The sequence below is a fragment of the Parasteatoda tepidariorum genome, chromosome 8 (assembly GCF_043381705.1).
Source record: "Parasteatoda tepidariorum isolate YZ-2023 chromosome 8, CAS_Ptep_4.0, whole genome shotgun sequence".
Taxonomy (NCBI): domain Eukaryota; kingdom Metazoa; phylum Arthropoda; class Arachnida; order Araneae; family Theridiidae; genus Parasteatoda; species Parasteatoda tepidariorum.
The window spans coordinates 41,476,276-41,494,121 of record NC_092211.1 but is presented as its reverse complement, the minus strand read 5'-3'; the positions used below and the strand labels follow the sequence as shown (position 1 = coordinate 41,494,121).

The 17,846-nt window shown below is 29.4% G+C and overlaps 1 protein-coding gene across 1 annotated transcript in view; it reads right to left on the bottom strand.

Moving 5' to 3' along the window:
• Positions 1-4,126: 4,126 nt before the first annotated feature.
• Positions 4,127-17,846, bottom strand: part of LOC107455707 (uncharacterized protein PF3D7_1120000) — a gene marked incomplete at its 5' end in the record, with an annotated part of 15,035 nt that continues 1,315 nt past the window's right edge. The window contains 7 exon segments of the mRNA XM_071184705.1: positions 4,127-4,320; positions 5,683-5,961; positions 7,634-7,702; positions 9,321-9,539; positions 12,267-12,384; positions 13,875-13,956; positions 15,666-15,745. Coding sequence (XP_071040806.1) covers positions 4,180-4,320; positions 5,683-5,961; positions 7,634-7,702; positions 9,321-9,539; positions 12,267-12,384; positions 13,875-13,956; positions 15,666-15,735 — 978 coding nt within the window. The 3' untranslated portion in view covers positions 4,127-4,179.

Here is a 17,846-nt window from a genome sequence, read left to right as displayed (position 1 = left end):
TCTTTAATGTTTTTGCAAAATTGTTGTTATTTATTTAATTATTTTTAATTTTGAAAGTTATGGGCATTAATTTATTTTTAAATTCGGAAGAATATTATAATATAATCTTAAAATATAATCGTATAATATAATTTTAAAATCAAATAAGATTTTAATATCAAACTTTTTATGGATTTGCACGAAAAAGAAATTTTATCTATTGATTTTAATTTTTAGTTTATTATTTTTATTTATTTAAATTATCATTGATTTAAAATTGTTTTACGCTATAGAAACGCATTTTAAAAGCGCAAACATAAACAAAGCAAACACGGGGTTTCAGATAGCTTTGTGATCTTTGAGCTAGTAAAAAATAATTGAATGTGCAGTATAAGCTGAAACAGAACAGTCTACAGTTTTATTTGTATGCTGAAGTCATGCGGGAAAATCATTTTCCGAACATTTTTGCCTAGTGGAATAATAAAAATTTGTAAACGAATTTTAGTATCAGATGCTAAATTAATACCTTCGAGTTTTCAAGAGTTAAAATAGTAATTATAGTTAAATATAATTATAGTTAAATATAATTATAGTTAAATATAATTATAGTAAATAGTTTAGAAGTTCTTAGAGATTTGACTGGGCGTTGTTTGACAAGGTCGGGCATAAACAAAATTTTAGTAAGAAATGAACGAAGTAAAAATGTATTTAGTAAAAAATGTATTAAGACAAAAATGTGAGTTCAAAAAGAAAATTGAGAAACGTAATAAAAAAACAACCAAAATTTTTTTATTTAAAATGCATTAAATAAATGCATAAAACTCGGAAATGAAAGAAAATAACTTGCTAATTAATATTTTTATTCATTTTGCAAAATAATTGCATTTCGAAAGTGGTGTCACTGAATCTGCTGCAAGAATTTCTAAGAACGTGCTTAGCCACGCTGAATAAGCGCTCCACGGGAGGTCAAGGTATTTAAACACGAAGTTAGCTGTGAATGCATATACATTGCACTTTAATTTTATAAATCAAAAAAACATAAGCATTTTTTTAAATTTAATTTTTTTCTTCCTTTTTTTCTTTTTAGAAAGCTTACCGAGCTTCAGAAAAAAGTAACGATTTCATTCGACATTTCCGTTACAAATACTTGTACTTTTTCCCTAAAAAAGTAACGAAAGTACAAGTAAAAGTACAAAATTTAAAAAGTAACGAAGTACAAGTAAAAGTACTTACTTTTTACTTGTTCCGGCGGTACAAGTAACGAAAGTAAAAGTACTGCCATATATGATCATGACTGCCTGCCACCCTTTAATATCTATATCTACCTATCTAATATCTACCTATATATATATATATTTATATATATATATATTTTCCAGATTATTTCGATTGGAGATGGATTAGATATTATTAATGTTATTAGTTGAAAATAATATTTTTAATATAGAAGGAATTAATTTAAAATAAAGTAACATTTGCACAATCAGATGTAACTTATTTAATAGTAAAAATATTGTTCGTTTTCGAAATTAAAAAGAATTTTATAGTATCGGGAAAATAATCTCACTGCATTTTTAATAATAAATATAACTTTTAAATTTTCTAAGAATAAAATGAGTTGAATAAATTTTCATTAGATTCCAATTATAAAACTTATTTTTAAACAACATGTTTATATGAACTCAGAGTGACCATAAACAGATTTCGTGTTATCATATTGAGAAAACTTTGCACGGAAAAGTTCTCTAATATAGTCTAATCTCGAAAAATATTTACTTTTAATTTTTTTTCGTTAGGAAGAAAAATAAAATCAATATTCTTTTCTTCGGAAAAAGTATTTTAAATACTCTCACAATTCAAGTGCGTATCAGAGAAAACATTTCTTTGTAGTTGCTTCTTTCAATTCATTAATTAAGATAAAAATAATTTACTAATTATGTAATCTATGTAAACTAACAAGTAGTTCCAATAATTTATTTACTGAATATGTAACTAGTATACTATCTATATAAACTAGCAATTGTTTCTAATAATTTATTTACAGAGCTTGTAGCTAGTATATAATGTAAATAGCAAGTAGTTCCAATAATTTATTTACTGACTATGTAAACTAGTACGGAAACTATGTAAACTAGCAAGTAGTTCCAATAATTTATTTACTATCTATGTAACTACTATATAAACTAGCAAGTAGTTCAAAGTACTAGCATGATAAATAAAATTACTTTAGAAGTTTCTTTTTAATTTGTGTTCAAATAATTCTCGATGATACTTTTTAATATATGACTGTCCCTATTAAGAAAATCTCAAGTTAGTTATTATAAGGGTTCAAAAATGCATATCAGAGCAGGTTTTCCTTGATGAAGTTATTAGTTTGCTTATATCATGCTTAGTTAAAATCAGCTTCCGCAAGATTATATTTCGATACAAAATGTTGGTAAGTGAAGCGATCCAAACTATCATTTTATTAGTTTGGTTTTATAAGACCCTATTTTTTTCTCTTCTGTAAATTTAAATCCTTCCAAAACGAAATTGAAAATGTATAAAATATGATACAGTTAGACGAAGATCGCGATCGATTTTGGATGTCTCTTTCGTTGGGCCACCTCTATTAATTTTCAGTTATTAACAGGAGATGCTATTCTTTGACTGTTTAGTATACTTAAAGTCATTTAAAAATCCCATTCTGAATCCAAGTTCAAATAAAGTTACTGTAATTGAAAGTCGAATTTTTGCACTTTTCATCTAATTTGTTGATATAAGTAAAAAGTTAATAGTGTTTTAGTGGCTATTTATAATATTTAAAACTATGGCCAAATTAACAGACTATTTTCCATGGCCAAATTAACAGACACTGTAGAGAAGAGATAAAGGATTCATGACTCTTTCAGTCTATAAGTATCATCCTCCCTATCTGTCTTACAAAGTCAAGGAAGTAGGCGATCATGGAAACGAAAGTTTAATGGTCTATGAATATATTATGATGGAAGATAACACAATCTCCTTTTTTTAAATAAAAAAGGAGTAATAAGTATTTTTTGAAGTAGAAGCTTTCTGAGGCTATATCTTTAATTTCTTGCGGATTCTGTTTGTATTTATCACATTTCATTTTAAAACAGCCATGGCCAAGCATACCTCATTATGTTCTGGAGTTTTTTTTAAGAAAATAGAGACCAGATAAATTGATGTCCCCAGAAAAATTTTCCCCAGATGAATTGACCAGTTATAGCTCCAGATATGAATCTGATAGGGATGGTTTGAGACTACTATAATATACAGGTCACTGCTATAAGTCTTCTACCATAGTCATTACTTAAACTGGAACATGATCACTCCATGTCTACTTATCACTTTCCATTACGAAGCATGGAATAGTGATGCCACCATTGCATTGAAGTATGTAACTTTACAAGAACCTATTTTAGCAAATATTTTTGTAACAATTATCCACATAAAACTATGATGTACTATTTTCTTTAAGAATGCACCCTTCTACCTAGTGTGCTTTTTATATTGCAAATTATGTCAATGCATGAATACTTTCAAATTTCTAAGTCATGTCTGTTTTAGAATTTTTTACTATTTAGTGCAATTTTACGAATTTTTTCTTTCTATGTTCATTCATTTTCAAATGAGACACGGAAAATAGATTATCCTTTATTTTTTTAAGACCAGAGGGTATTCATGCCAGCTTTTTGCTTACTTACAAATGTTCATGCAAGTAATCAACATAAAAAATTTATATACAAATTATATTGCATTATTATTTTATAACCCCAAGTTTATTTTGAGCTCCAACTGCACAAGTTTTTTTTCTCCTTTCATACAAATTGAAATTCATTTGCTTAAGTACCCTACCATATTAAACTTTTCAAGTAGGCAACTATTGGAATTAAACATTTTCAACTTACGGTATCATAATACACACTGTGGTGTGCATTTAAAAAAATTTTGTTTATTAATTATTCAGTATCATTTGTTTAGTAATTATAAGGGTTTAAAAAATTAAAATTATTTGTTTAAAAAAATATTATGAATGTTCCATTATCTTTCAGAATAAAATTACTTAAACTACAAAAAAAATATAAGTAATAAAGTTAATGTGATGGCAAAAGTAGATGACAATGAATAAAGTAGATATGCAAGCTTAAGTAAAAGAAATATTTATTTCAAATATTTAATTAACAGCTTTTGTGGCATTTAATCTTTCCTTTTGAGGATGTCTTTAACTGTCTCCTTAACTTGATCGTACAAGCTGCCTAAATCTTCTTGGTAAGGTCTCAAGAACTCCAAAGCTTCAACAGCAACTTCCTTGCTGACATCCTTAGTGTGCTTAAGGAACTAAAACAGAAACACAGTTTAAAAAATTGGAATTTTAGACATAATTATATACAACGACCATTCATTAAGTTCATTAAACTTTATGATTAATTAAACATTGATAGCTTTTATTTGATTTAGAGCTACGAAATTAAAAAAAATGAATAATTTTCCAATTTTTATATATCTTGCCAATTTTATTCTTAGAATCACCCTTACGGCAGGCACTGAACTATTCGCTCTTTGCTTCGAAAGATGCCGGAATTGTTCTTCATTTAAGATTGCACTTGTGAGCCTATGTCACGATGGCGAACAGAATTACCCATGACACACTGCCACAGATTCCCGTTCTTGGGTAAACCACAATCACACATCACAGGAGCCGTGATGGCTCAGGGGATAGCGCGTTCGCCTTCCAATGAGGTAAACCCGGTTCGAATCCCAGTGATGGCTGGTCGATATGAATTCCACATCTGACTTGCCCCGACCACAGGGCTGACGCAAAATATCCTCAGGGGTAGACGGATCATGGGTTAGAGTCCCCTTGTAGCCATGCTTACCGAGGGAGGCTGTGTGGTTTTCCTTACCATTTGACTCAAATGCGGGTTAGTTCCATCAAAAAGTCTTTCAAGAAGGTAAATTTCGCCCAATAATTGATCCAGTAGTTCCCTTGTCTTCTGGATTGGGATCAAAATTACAAGGCTACGGAGTTGAACATAAGTAGTCATAATCCCAAAAAATTGGGTCTGCTTTTCAATGACGGTTATAATATCCCTCATCACATAACAGGGGACAATACATAGAGAGAAACATTCATTGCCTGAGTGTGATTTCTGACCCGCAGCCATGTTTTCGCAGTCAGGTACGCTAGCCGCTCAGCCACCCTGTCGGCATTTATAAATGTATAAGATTGTCTTTCTTTCTTTTAGAATTATTTTATATTTAGTTGTTATTTATTAAATAATGCTTACTACATTCTTAATTTCTAACAGAAATGAGAAATATTAAAAGTTTTACTCAAAATATTCATTTCGTGAGTAATTCGGGAACATACAATAGTGCATGATGATGCATAAGAGCCTCACTATGTAACATATGAATCAATATTTCCTTAAAAGTTCGTGATTAAACTTTTCTAGATTAATTCACTTTCATTCAGAACTTTAATTAAAAAGTGGTCCAAAGTTTTTACTATTTGTGTAATTTGAATAATTTTGAGCTAAAAATTTCTCATAAAGGAAAGTTTATAATATTGATTAACTCAGTTAAATTTTTTGCCTGTATTTTAAGACTAGGAAAACAAATTGTCAAATCATGCAAGAACAACTATTTCAAAAGCTTTAAATTTGTAAAATCATATAAATATTATATTAATCATAATACCTCGTTTGCAATTTGCTTAATGTTGTCCATTTTTCCTTTTCCTTTGTCAAGTGTTTCTTTGGCGTATTTTTTTATCCATTCACCGAATTTCATGTACTTTTCTTGGAGGTCAATTTTAAGGTCCTTGAAGTAATCCTTGATTTTTTGCCAGTAGTCTCCGAGGGAGTGTTGCTCAGCAAATTGGCCATCTTTTCCCAAGAATCGGTCAATCAAGTCTAACAATTTTTGTTTGTATTCTGATCCTTTTTTGTTAATGAGATCTTCCAAGGCTTTAGTCATCTAAAAATTTTATCACATTTCATAATTAACTTGATATAATTTTTTTGTATTACCTATTTAAATCTTATTATCATCTATAATGCATACTACAAATAACAACTTGCAATATGGTGAAATTTACCGTGTTTCTGGATCTATTGGAACACCGAAAACCACGATTTTTTACTGCAGCGCTTTGCTAATGGTTTTGGTAAATTTACCAATAAAATATGGCTTTTTGATGAACGTGTGATAAAATTTTGTATGCGTAGTAAAATTAGATAATTTTATCATTAAACCATAGAACATGTCAAAACCGCTTATTTGTTTAAATTCACTTTTCAGTTTTGTATTTTGCACTAAATGTTTGGTAGTAAGAAGTAGAAATTTTTGAAAATAAGATTTTCTGTTAAACCGTTTCCATCTGAACAGAGCAATTTACAAATGAATGATTTGAAAACCGTATTTTTTGGTGTCAATAACCAGATTTCTGGGGGGGGGTTTTTTTATCAGAAATTACCATTCATTACTGTTATTTTATCAGAACCATGCTAAGTACTAAGAGGAGTTGACTTGACACGTTGTGAACCATAATTGGTACTTTAGAGTTCAGAATATATATATGCTTAAAACATTTTTTTAGGAAATATATAAAACTACTCTTCATGATTTTGACTAATTAGTAAATTTCGTTCAATTAAATTTGTTTGTTCAAATCAACTCTGATGGCAATATAAATCCAGCAAAATGAATTAGGTGTTTTCTTTGTTTTACATCAAAATACAACTCCAATTATTTTGAAAAGTGCAAATGTATGTGTAAAGATCGTATTTTATGAGTTATTTTCTGTTTTCATGGGCGGAAGGATCAGTAGAATAACTAAGCAGTTTCAATGCAGTTCTAGAATCATTTTATCTGTTCAATTTATTATTGTTAAAATATTGTCTAACTAAAATTATTTTCTGTTTCAATTGTCAAAGCAATCATCAACATAACTGAAGGTAATTTTAATACATTGCTAAAATTATGCTATCGATTAAATTTGTTATTATTTAAATATTGTTTTACTGATCACTATTAATCTCTGTCTTTATTATGAGAGAAATCAGAAAAAAAATGCAAAGCAGTTACAATGGATTATTGCAATTACTCTCTTAAATTATTATTTTATTATTTTTTGCATTTGTATTTACTTACCGTTATGTACTTTTTTTGATTTCATTCTTTTTAAATTTACATAATATAGTGCTAAAATTATGGTTCTGACATTTCGATAAACAATAGTTAGATAAATAATTCCAAGAAATTAACGTAGAAAGACATGCTTGACTAAAAACTTCATTGGTTTAAAAAAATATGAACATGATAATAAAAGTCGACATGTTCCAAGTGCTCAAAAATAGGCGCCCATTCTTAAAACTTGCCAGGCATGCTCCTAATGTATTGTTATAGTTAAATTTTAAAACTGAATAACAGTATTTCTTTATTTTAAACAAAAAGAACCATTGAGTTTTCGTATGTAAAATATTTTCCCATATGTTATCTTACAATTACCCTTTTTTCTTTGTTTATAAATCAGGAAATAAAAAATATTATTTTTTTCTTATAATAATTAATGACATATTGCATGTAAGATTAAAAATATTAAAAAGATATTCAATTTTATCATAAAAAGTAAGTAAAAAATACTTACGTCACTTCCTTTTCCAAAGAGCTTCTCAATCATGGCCTTAACCTTTTCTTTATCAATGGTTTCTAAGAGCTGAAAATAATTATGAAAATTACAGAAAGATATACATAGGCAGACGTAAATGTCTGAAATTAAAAATATTTGTATGACAAATACAAATTTATTAAATGAATTTGAAATTTTGAGTTGAGCAATTAAGTTAATTTGTAACATTATATAATATTGCTACAAATAATGAACTGAATAATGAAGTGGAGTCTATCGATTTTTCATTTTTTGATAAAATCAATTCACTTGTGGTTTTGTTCAATTGTGAATTGGTAAGAAATGCTGGCAAAAAGTATTTTGAATATCGAAATATATTAAGATCCCCCACCAAATCCTCGAAATGTCTGAAATGTCTGGCAAAAAGTATTTTGAATATCGAAATATATTAAGGTCCCCCACCGAATCCTCGAAATGTCTCTAATTTCATAAAATGCATCATTTTTCTATTTATTTTTTTAATCAAAATGTTTAACCGCAGTAGGAAAATAGTCTCATTATAACAATTTAATTATATTGATTACCCTCGACAAAATTTTAATATTTTAACCCCTTGAAGCGAAGTTTTTTTTTAAACATATTAAAACTTAAGGGCATTTTTTTTTAAAAAAATAACACTCAAGAACTGTTTAGGATAAAAATTAAAGTATGAGAGATTAAGGCGTTCGAGAACTATCAACATACCATCTGCGTCAAAGGGTAAAAGCAGCTCTTTAGTTTGGTGTTTAGCAGTTTAGTTTGACAAAACTATGACAAAATAGCCCAGAATTCACCAGAATATGGAAGTTGCTGTGAGTAAACTCCACCATGATTCACCAGGTCAAATTTGGGCATAATTTGTCTGTTATTTGGCATAATTTGTTTGTTATATTTTGCCTCATTTTCTAAGCTAATCTAAGCTCATAATCAGTTCTACATACAAAATGATCACGACTTTTTGTTCCACAGACAGATAATAATGTTTATATCACGATACTAACAGTTACTTTGTCCGACCATGTATATACAGTAGATTATATAACTTAATTTCAGCAACATTATCCGTTTTAGATATTTTCTCACTTTCTGTACTGTATTTACTGTTCATTCAGTATAGGTTGTGTATTGAAACAATTCTGCGCAGACGTTTGCCTTTAAATTAAGAGAGGTGAATGACGAAAAGCAGGCAATTTCACACGCGCTGACGAAGCTAACGGTTTGTTAGTTTCGTGACCGAAATACTTTCGTCCCTGTCTGTCGTGGAGTAAAAAGTATGTAAATAAGAAACCGTAAAAAAGAAATTTAACTGGACATTGTAGCCAAGCTATTCGTTTAGATAAGGGACATTGGAGTTAGATTATGGTTTATCAAGAGGTGGTATTGTGGCTTCAATACTGAGATTCGAACTTCCGTTCTGTCGCTTATGTGATTAACTGATCAGTACTCTCGGCTATGAAATGTACCCAGCAGCAAGGAGCTTCATTAGCTACCAGTTCGAATACCATCTTATTTACCGTCACTGGACTATTTTGTTTGAGTACAGTAAAAAAAAACAATTAAACAAATTGTTATTTAACCATTTTATCCGAGAAATGTCTAATAAAACATGTTAAATAAAATGACTTATTATAATCTACGCTTTTGAGAACAAACGCTCTGATTTTACCTCTTTCTTCAGCTTTCTGAAAAGATCCTTGAGGTTGATTTCAATCTGTTGAATCTCTGCGTGTTGAACAGATCTTTTACTGCTACCTTTGACTCCCAGTTTATCTAACAGATCCTTAATGAAGTCTCTAGTCTTCTCTCTGAGCTTGTCCATTAATTCTCTGGCTTTATCACCCATGTCGATTTTCATCTCTTTCAATTTTTCTTTGAGCTCTTTCAACTAATAATAATAATAAGTAACGTATTTAATGGATATAACATATATTAAACTTGTATCTTTGTTTTAATCCTGACAAAATTTCCATTCAGAGGGGTTACTTTGGTGAAACACAACTTTAAAGTTACGAAAGAGATATTACTGGTAGATAGAAAAGGGACATTTAAATATGAAACTCAGCTAAGGTGGCACAGAGGATACCGCGTTCCTATCCAAATAAGAAAACCCAGGCTCGAATCACAGCGGTGATTAGTTGATTCGAATTCTGCTACCGACTCGCACTGGCCACAGTTCGAACGTAAAATATCCTCAGGGGTAGATTGAACATAGGTTAGACTCCATTTGCCGTTAGGCTCACCGGGGTAAGTTCCAGAGCTTTACCTCACCCTGAAATGCTAATATGGGTTATACAGGCCTTGCAGCTTGCAGATATACAGGCCTTGCAGTGTGGTTTCATAATTGAAATAGGGCAGTTAATCATTTCCTGTGGCAATTGGTCCCACTCACTCAGCAACGCTGTTTTCGCTGTCCTCGGAGGGGGTAGCGAGTTGAAATTTTTTCGAGCGCGCAATTGCCTTGTGGCCTCGCGTTATCGTCTATCGTTAACTATCGCGTTATCGTTAACTCGGGGCCAACTACACTCCTGAAAAAGTGAACATAGGGCTCCAAAACCTCATTCCTGTACCTCACGCCAGTCAGAGAGCCTCTTTCAAATACATGGAGAGGTGTGGGGCCATCCAATATGATGCCTGCCCAAACCATTATACCTGCTCCGCCATAATGGTCGATTTCAGCCTAAACACTGATACGGCGAGAATCGGTATTTAGGCTGAACCAGGACTCATCAGTGAAGAGGACGGTAGCCCATTGATCCATACTCCAATCTCGATGCTCTCTGCACAATGCTGAATAGACTCTCCTGTTCGTAGAAATGATCGGGACACAAACAGCAGGTCTTCTTGCAAACAACCCTCTGTCATGAAGTCCTTTGGAAACAGTCACCCTTGATACACGGGTTCCTGTGGCTGCATACAAGTCACGAGAAAGCTGAGAAGCTGTAGCCCCTCTGTTACGCCTCGCTATAAGGGACAAATGCCGATCTTTTCCAGCTGTCGTGGCTCTTGGTCGAGTTTGGAACCGCTTCTATAAGTTACACACGATGCTGGCTGTTAAATTGAACTCTCTGCAAATATGGACCTATGATTGGCTTGCTTCAAGGCTCCCCACAATTCTCATTCCATCATTTTAACGTGGGTGGTTACTCATTTTTACTGTTGCAATTTGAATTTAATCTATTGCTGCAATATAACACCAAGAAATTCGCCAAGGTGTGCTAGAGAACGAAATGCGTTTTAACATACACTCACTTATAAAGCATGTTTCTCTACTGACTACGTCGACTCACACGTGTACACTAACGAATTTTTGCCAAAAAACAGTAGTTTGACAGTTCTTTTCATAAAATTCTAAGAAATATGCAAATTCCCTTAATTTATTTCACCAGTGTAGGTTTCAATATTTGCTTTAAAATATCTAAACATTGATATTATGTCTTATGCGTAGTCTGTTCCTCAATTTTAGTTATTATGAGCATGAACAAGAAAAGAATAATAAATTTTATCGAAGTTAAGTCATTTTAGGAAAGGTCAGTTTTATGCCTTTTTTGACGAATTTCCCCCAAACCCCATTTTTTCCATTATTTTTTTACATTTACTTCAATATTTTAGTGTACAATACACGCTTAAAATTGAATATAAATAATATATTTTAATAAAAAAATTTATAAATTAAATTGAAAAGAATAGTTAAAAATGCTTAAATATCACCGACGGTATTTGGGTACCTTAAAGTAAAGCAAAATATTGAGAAAAAATTCGTAAAAAAATACTTATAATCGCAATAACTTTTAAGCAAATTGGAATATCGGAAAAAAGTGTGTAACTGAAAATGACTTTTTCAACACATCAAATTTCAACAATGTAGTTGCATTCGTACCTCAACAAATTTTTACAGGTAAATCATAAAGAGTTGATAGACTAGTGATTTTAAATATTTAAATGCTTTTTATTTCAAAATCCGGGTTTTTTTCTCACATTTTACACCACCTTAAACATGATATCTCATATTGTTTTTAAAATAATTGTCTATAATTTTTCATGAGTGCTTTTAATTATAGCGCACATGTTTTAAACTACAGACTAAGAGAAAAAAAAGTTTCATTTTTTCTGCATGTTTTTTCGCAAATGAAATTTCTAACAATTTGCTTTTTTAACTTCATCGATCCCTAACTCAGTAGTATATGCACTTGCTTTTAAGATAATAGTTCAAAACATAGTTAATAGCCTTCTAAACGAAATTCTCAAAATAATTTTTTTTTCGTTTCGACTCATAGAGATATTTTTAACAGTGTTTAGCGTATATGCAAAAATGCTTTACTTTAACCTCAAATTACCCCTTTTAAAAAAAGAATAAATTAAGGACAATTTTTTGCTGGGTTTATAAGTTTTTACACTTAATAAAACGTAAACTAGTTTTTTAAAAAAATTTATTAATATTTAAAAAAATTAGGATCGAAACAAGTCAGATACCTTAATTTTATTATAAAAAATGTAGTGCTTGTAGTGCTTAAGAAATCCTGATTCCCAACAATAAAGATCTTTTCATTTGAAAAAAAAATTTGATTGAAATTTGTAAACATATTTTAGTCTTTAAATGAAAAAATCAATTTACTTTGTTTTGGAGGTCTTCTCCGACAACTTTGCCTTGATCGACAGCATCCTTAATTCTTTCCAAAACCTTTGATAGAGCATCTTTAAGTTTTTGGCCAACTTCAGTCTTGATATCATTTCTGGAAAAAAATAATCAATTTCTAAAAACGCAACCAAAATATATATTTAAAATTTTAATTTAAAACAATCTTAAAGGCAACGAAAATTTTAAAAATGTTTCAATCTTACTTTTAAAAAAAATATGTATTCTTTTACAAAAATAACGTCATAATTTTTTTTTAATTAAATTTTTGGTGCCAAAATACTTTACTTAGATTATAGAATTGTTCAACATGAAATTACAATTGTAGACACTAAAACATTTTAAGCAAGAAAAACATTAAAAATGTATTTTTTAATTCTATTAGCATAATAAGTACTTTTTGCAGCACAAAGAAATCTACACTTCTAGTCTAAACAATTGTCTGAACTTTTGTTCAGGCAACAATATTGTTCAGTAATATGGCTTTATTTTTATTACAATTAACATTAATATTGCTTTATTACAATTTTGTTCAGTAATATTGATTTAACAGACGAAATTATAGTTCAGTTTTATTTCGTCATACTATGTTTAAGCATTCGTAAGATCTCAGAGGAAGCCATTAGTAAATTTAGCAGTGTAACATGTTTTAAATTTTATTAAGACCATGGAATTTTAAAATGATCAGAAATATCTGTAAAAGATTTTTAAAAAACAGTTAAACTCTCAAAAATACTGCACTACTATAGTTAAAAAAACATGTATATTTTGACACTATACTGAACAGCATCTTCAGTATTATACTGAAAAATGAAGTTGAGGAATATAGTTAAAAGTATAGTTTTTTTTATATAGTTTTTTTTTTAAAATTAGAAGAAAAATTAAATTAAAATTAAATGATCAAATAAAAGTTGAGACTAAAAAGATTTATTGTATTATATTTACAATAGTATATTGTATTATATTATTGTACCATACATCAGTTGCTCCATCTGATCTACCAATATTCCTTTTATAAAAATTATGTTTTCTACCAAAGACTTAGATGCTTGGGTAGCCTATCACATGTATTATATGGAAGTCTTTGATAATTCAATTTTACCATCAGTTCTACAAATCACAACTTTCCTCTAAATTTGAAGTTTGTGAGATACTGTAATTATGCGATTTTCTTTACCGTTTATTCAGTTTTTTTTTCTATATTCATTTTTAAATATTTTAACTCTATTTTTTATTATTAGATGATTCAGTTTTTTTCATTCATTTATTTGTATTGTATCACGACCTTCTAGAAGAGAGAAGGCCTCAGCATGGATTTCAATAAACGAGAAATTTGATCTTTTAGTAACGTAGTGACAGATTTCCTATTAGATTGATTAGATTTCCTACTAAATTGATCCCTGCTTTGGCCTTCTCTCTTCTACAATGTGTTGATTGTACTGAGCAGCGAAGATGATAATCATGGCAGCTTTAAAGCATGTGTGCTTTAGTTAGTTCTTTTAGTTCTAATGATAGTAAAATCACAGACGCCTATAATCACTTAGAAATTTGTCTAATTAGATAGTAAATATTTCAAGCATTACTGACTCATCAGCGAAGACTTGTGCTCCTGCATCATCTAGGCTAGTCATGAAATCATGGTAGACTTCATCGGCAGCATCTTCCAAAACTATTTATAAAAAATAAGATTAAAAATTTTTTTCACTTATAGTTGTATTTAATAAACAAAATAAGCAAAACATTTCAAATAATATTGCACGACTAAATTTGACAGAAAAATGTTTATAAAATTTCTTCGTGTTAAGTATAATGAAGTAATTTCGATTTATAATCAATTAAGCATTAGCAAAAGAGTTTTTTTTTTAATTTTTGCCACACAAATTTAATTTGTTCAAATTAATTTACTTGTTTTTTTGTCATTTTCGTTTCTTTGTTGGGAAATATATTGCTAAGAAATTGATTCGCTGAAATGCATTATTTTTTTATGGTTTTATAATTACTTAATAGTACTGCTCAACAACCCTCGTGATCGCTACGCATTTATTGTTGATTTATGGATATTTACCAATGGATAAAAGAATGTTTTGTTAATGAATTATACAGTTATTAAAGTTTTACGTAATAACATTTTGTTAACATGGGAATCTTTACAAAATGAATGATTACCCAGGTATGAATGATAAAAAACAGTACTTGAAAAAATTAGGAATACGGAATGGCTGACAGAATAAGAAGAAATAAATGCGAAATAATTTTACTCGTTAGAGATAACCTTATATCATTATAAAAGTTCAAAAAATTAACGATATTTAAGCTTTTTTACAGTTTCAAAAATTTCAACATTAATATTTTTTGGCAACATCTAACCTATCTCTTTTTTTACTTTTTACATCAACTCGCGCATGAGGTTGTAAAAATATCTTGAATTGAAATAAATAGTCCTCTAACAATTGATTAACAATTATTATTTATAGCAAAATAGGTCAGAAAAAATTGACGAAAAGAAAAGCATTTTGAATTGTTATAACGTGTAAACGAATTAGAATTTCGAAAAAAGAACTCGCTTCAAGTTCATAAATTAAAATGTCCCTCGGCATGTCATATTCCACCTCTGCATTTACATTCCTTGCTTTGGGTGGCAGAGCGGTCCACATGGTATTTTTTAATTGAATACATTCTACTTAATATTTTTTAAGAAGCAATTGAGTTCGAGGTGGACAAATAGGTAGATACTATCTCCACATATTTTCTGAAATCGCACCATGAGTGTCTGTTTAAATGACTAAAATGGAAAGGAAATTTGTGTTTTCACATAGGAAATATAAACATGACATTAATTTTCTTTTTATTTTCGGCCAGAACACCAATTTTAACGCGATGTTAACGATTGTTCTTATTTTTCTAGTGGTGCCATCTATGGCCAAGAATTCAATTTTTGCCACACCCATACGTCACACCCGTTCATTAGGAGGATCCATTCATACGTCCCCCGATCGTAATTTTATCCTGGAACAGATAGCAAACAATTTCCAATTCAGTACCCCAACAGGCATAATTTGTTATAGGAGCATGGAGGGCTCTGTGACGCGATAGATTTAACAAGCACCAGTCACCATTTACTACACGGGGAGTCTTTAGTCGGATAAATTCGAATTCCCGTTCTCATGAGCGTGAGTCCAGCTCCCTGCCAACCAGGTTATCCAGTCCAATAAAGGCTTTTAGCATTATGAATTAAAAAATCACATATATTTTCTTTACTAATAAAACTTTTTCTTAATCAATCGTTTCGGATATTAGGGTGTTTAGCATTTTTTTTAAAATACATAAATACATATTATAAAATAAATTAGCCATTTAAGAATCTTAAATCAATCTCACCATCATGGATGTCATAGATGGGTGATGCGATTGCGCAACCAACAAGAAAGAGCAAAACTAACAACTTCATTCTTGTAGACCTGCAAAATTAAATTCTTGAACTTTAAGTAAAAATGGAGTTCTACGTAGAATCGTAATAACTAGTAATTTATTCACTACCATTTAAAATAACAATCACTAATAGCAATCAGTCTAAAAACAATGAGACAATCACTCTAAAAATATTCACTATAAAATATTAAAAAATTCACTCAAGTGTGCCAAAAAAAACTTAACACCCTGAATAATTTTTAATCTAATCATCGGACCTTCACGTTTTAGGACTCCTTCTTAATGGTCCGAAGGGGTGCCCTCAATTATGCTAATTAATTAGTTCTGACAATATTTTAAGTTACAAAATGAGAGACAGAAATTTCTTCGAATAAGCATCATTTTTTTTTTTTTTTTTTTTTGAGGAATTCAGATTTCTAACCCCAAAATGTAGGGAGTGACCTCAGTCTGGGAAACTTTTCTTTTTGCGTATTTTGTCCTATCTGGAAACTTTCTAAGCGAATTAAAAAGAATTTGCACACAGCTGTAAAATTCATCTGTCCAAATATTTCCATGCAAAAAATTAATTTTAGTAAATATTTATTATTTTCATTTTATTTAATAATAGTCCAAAAAATTTTGAGTAGTAAGGTATACAATTTTTTACATACTTTAAAGCATCTAATTTTACACGGAAAAATATAAACTTTAAGAGCAATCGGGTGAATAGTTTTTGAGTCATCGAATTTTAAAAATTTCGTTTATTTTAAAAATTATAATATTATATTAATTAATATGTTATATTAATTAATATGTTATATGTAATAATAACGTTTAATTTTAAAAATGCTCAACAGATTTCGCTCAAATTTTTGTATTTTTTCATGTGAAATTAGAAACTTTAAAACTATGTAAAAAGTTATATACCCTACCATTAAAATTTTCGACTATTATTAAATAAAATAGCAAAAAATAATAAATATTTACAAAAATAAATTTTTTACACGGAATTATCTTTGGAAAAACGACTTTTTTAATTGTGTGCAAAAACGTTTTATTTCTCTTAAAAGTTCCCAAGATATGACGAAATACGCAAAAGGTGAAATTAAATTAGGGGGTCCAAACTTTGTATTGCTCTCCTGACTAAACTATGGGGGCCATATTTCCCAGATTACGACTACCCCCTATATTTTGGGGATCAGAAATCCAAATCCATGAAAAAAATTTATGGCTATTCAGACACGTTTTAAACATACGTACAATAAGATACGTACAAAAACGTACGTAAGTACGTTTTATACGTACGTTACACTGATTGAATAGCATTTTTGAAGTCAACCATTAAGAGGGAGTTTTAAAACGTGAAGATCTGATCATTAGATTAAAAGTTACTCAAGGTGGTTCATTTCTTTTTTGGTGCACTGTAAGCTGTGCAAAAAAAAAAAGAAAATACCATGAATAACCTGTCACCTAATGGTTGGATTTTCATGTACTAAGACTCTGTCTTAATTTTCAAGGGGGTGACTTCAAATATACTAATTAGTTAATGCAGACAATATTTTATCATACGAAATCTGACACAAAATGTACTTTCTTTAAATAAATATAGCTTTCTTACAAATAATTTGAATTCTTAACCTTCAAAATATGGAGGGCTAGCCGCAATCTAAAAACATAGTTTAATTGGTTTTGTCAGAAGAGAGGACGAAAGTTATTATCCCTTAATGTTAATTTTACTTTTTGCGTATCTTGCGTACCGAGAGCTTATTAAGGGAATTTTAAAAAAATTAAGCACAATTATGAAATACGTTTATTTATAGATATTTCCATGCATAAAATAACTTTTAGTTCATATTTATTATTATCTTTTATTATTTTATTTAGTAGTTGTGGAAAACATTTTGAATTATTACGTAGCAAAATTTCGCCTCACTTTAAAGATTTTAATTTTATATGACAAAATAAAAAGTTTGAATGAACTCGATAAAAATTTTCCAGGTAAGTCTAATTTTAAATTAATTATTTACTAATTAAATATTAATATATTAATATATTAATATTATATATTAATATATTAATATTATATATTAATTACATATTATATATAAATTATATTAATATTATATATTAATTACATATTATATATTATTA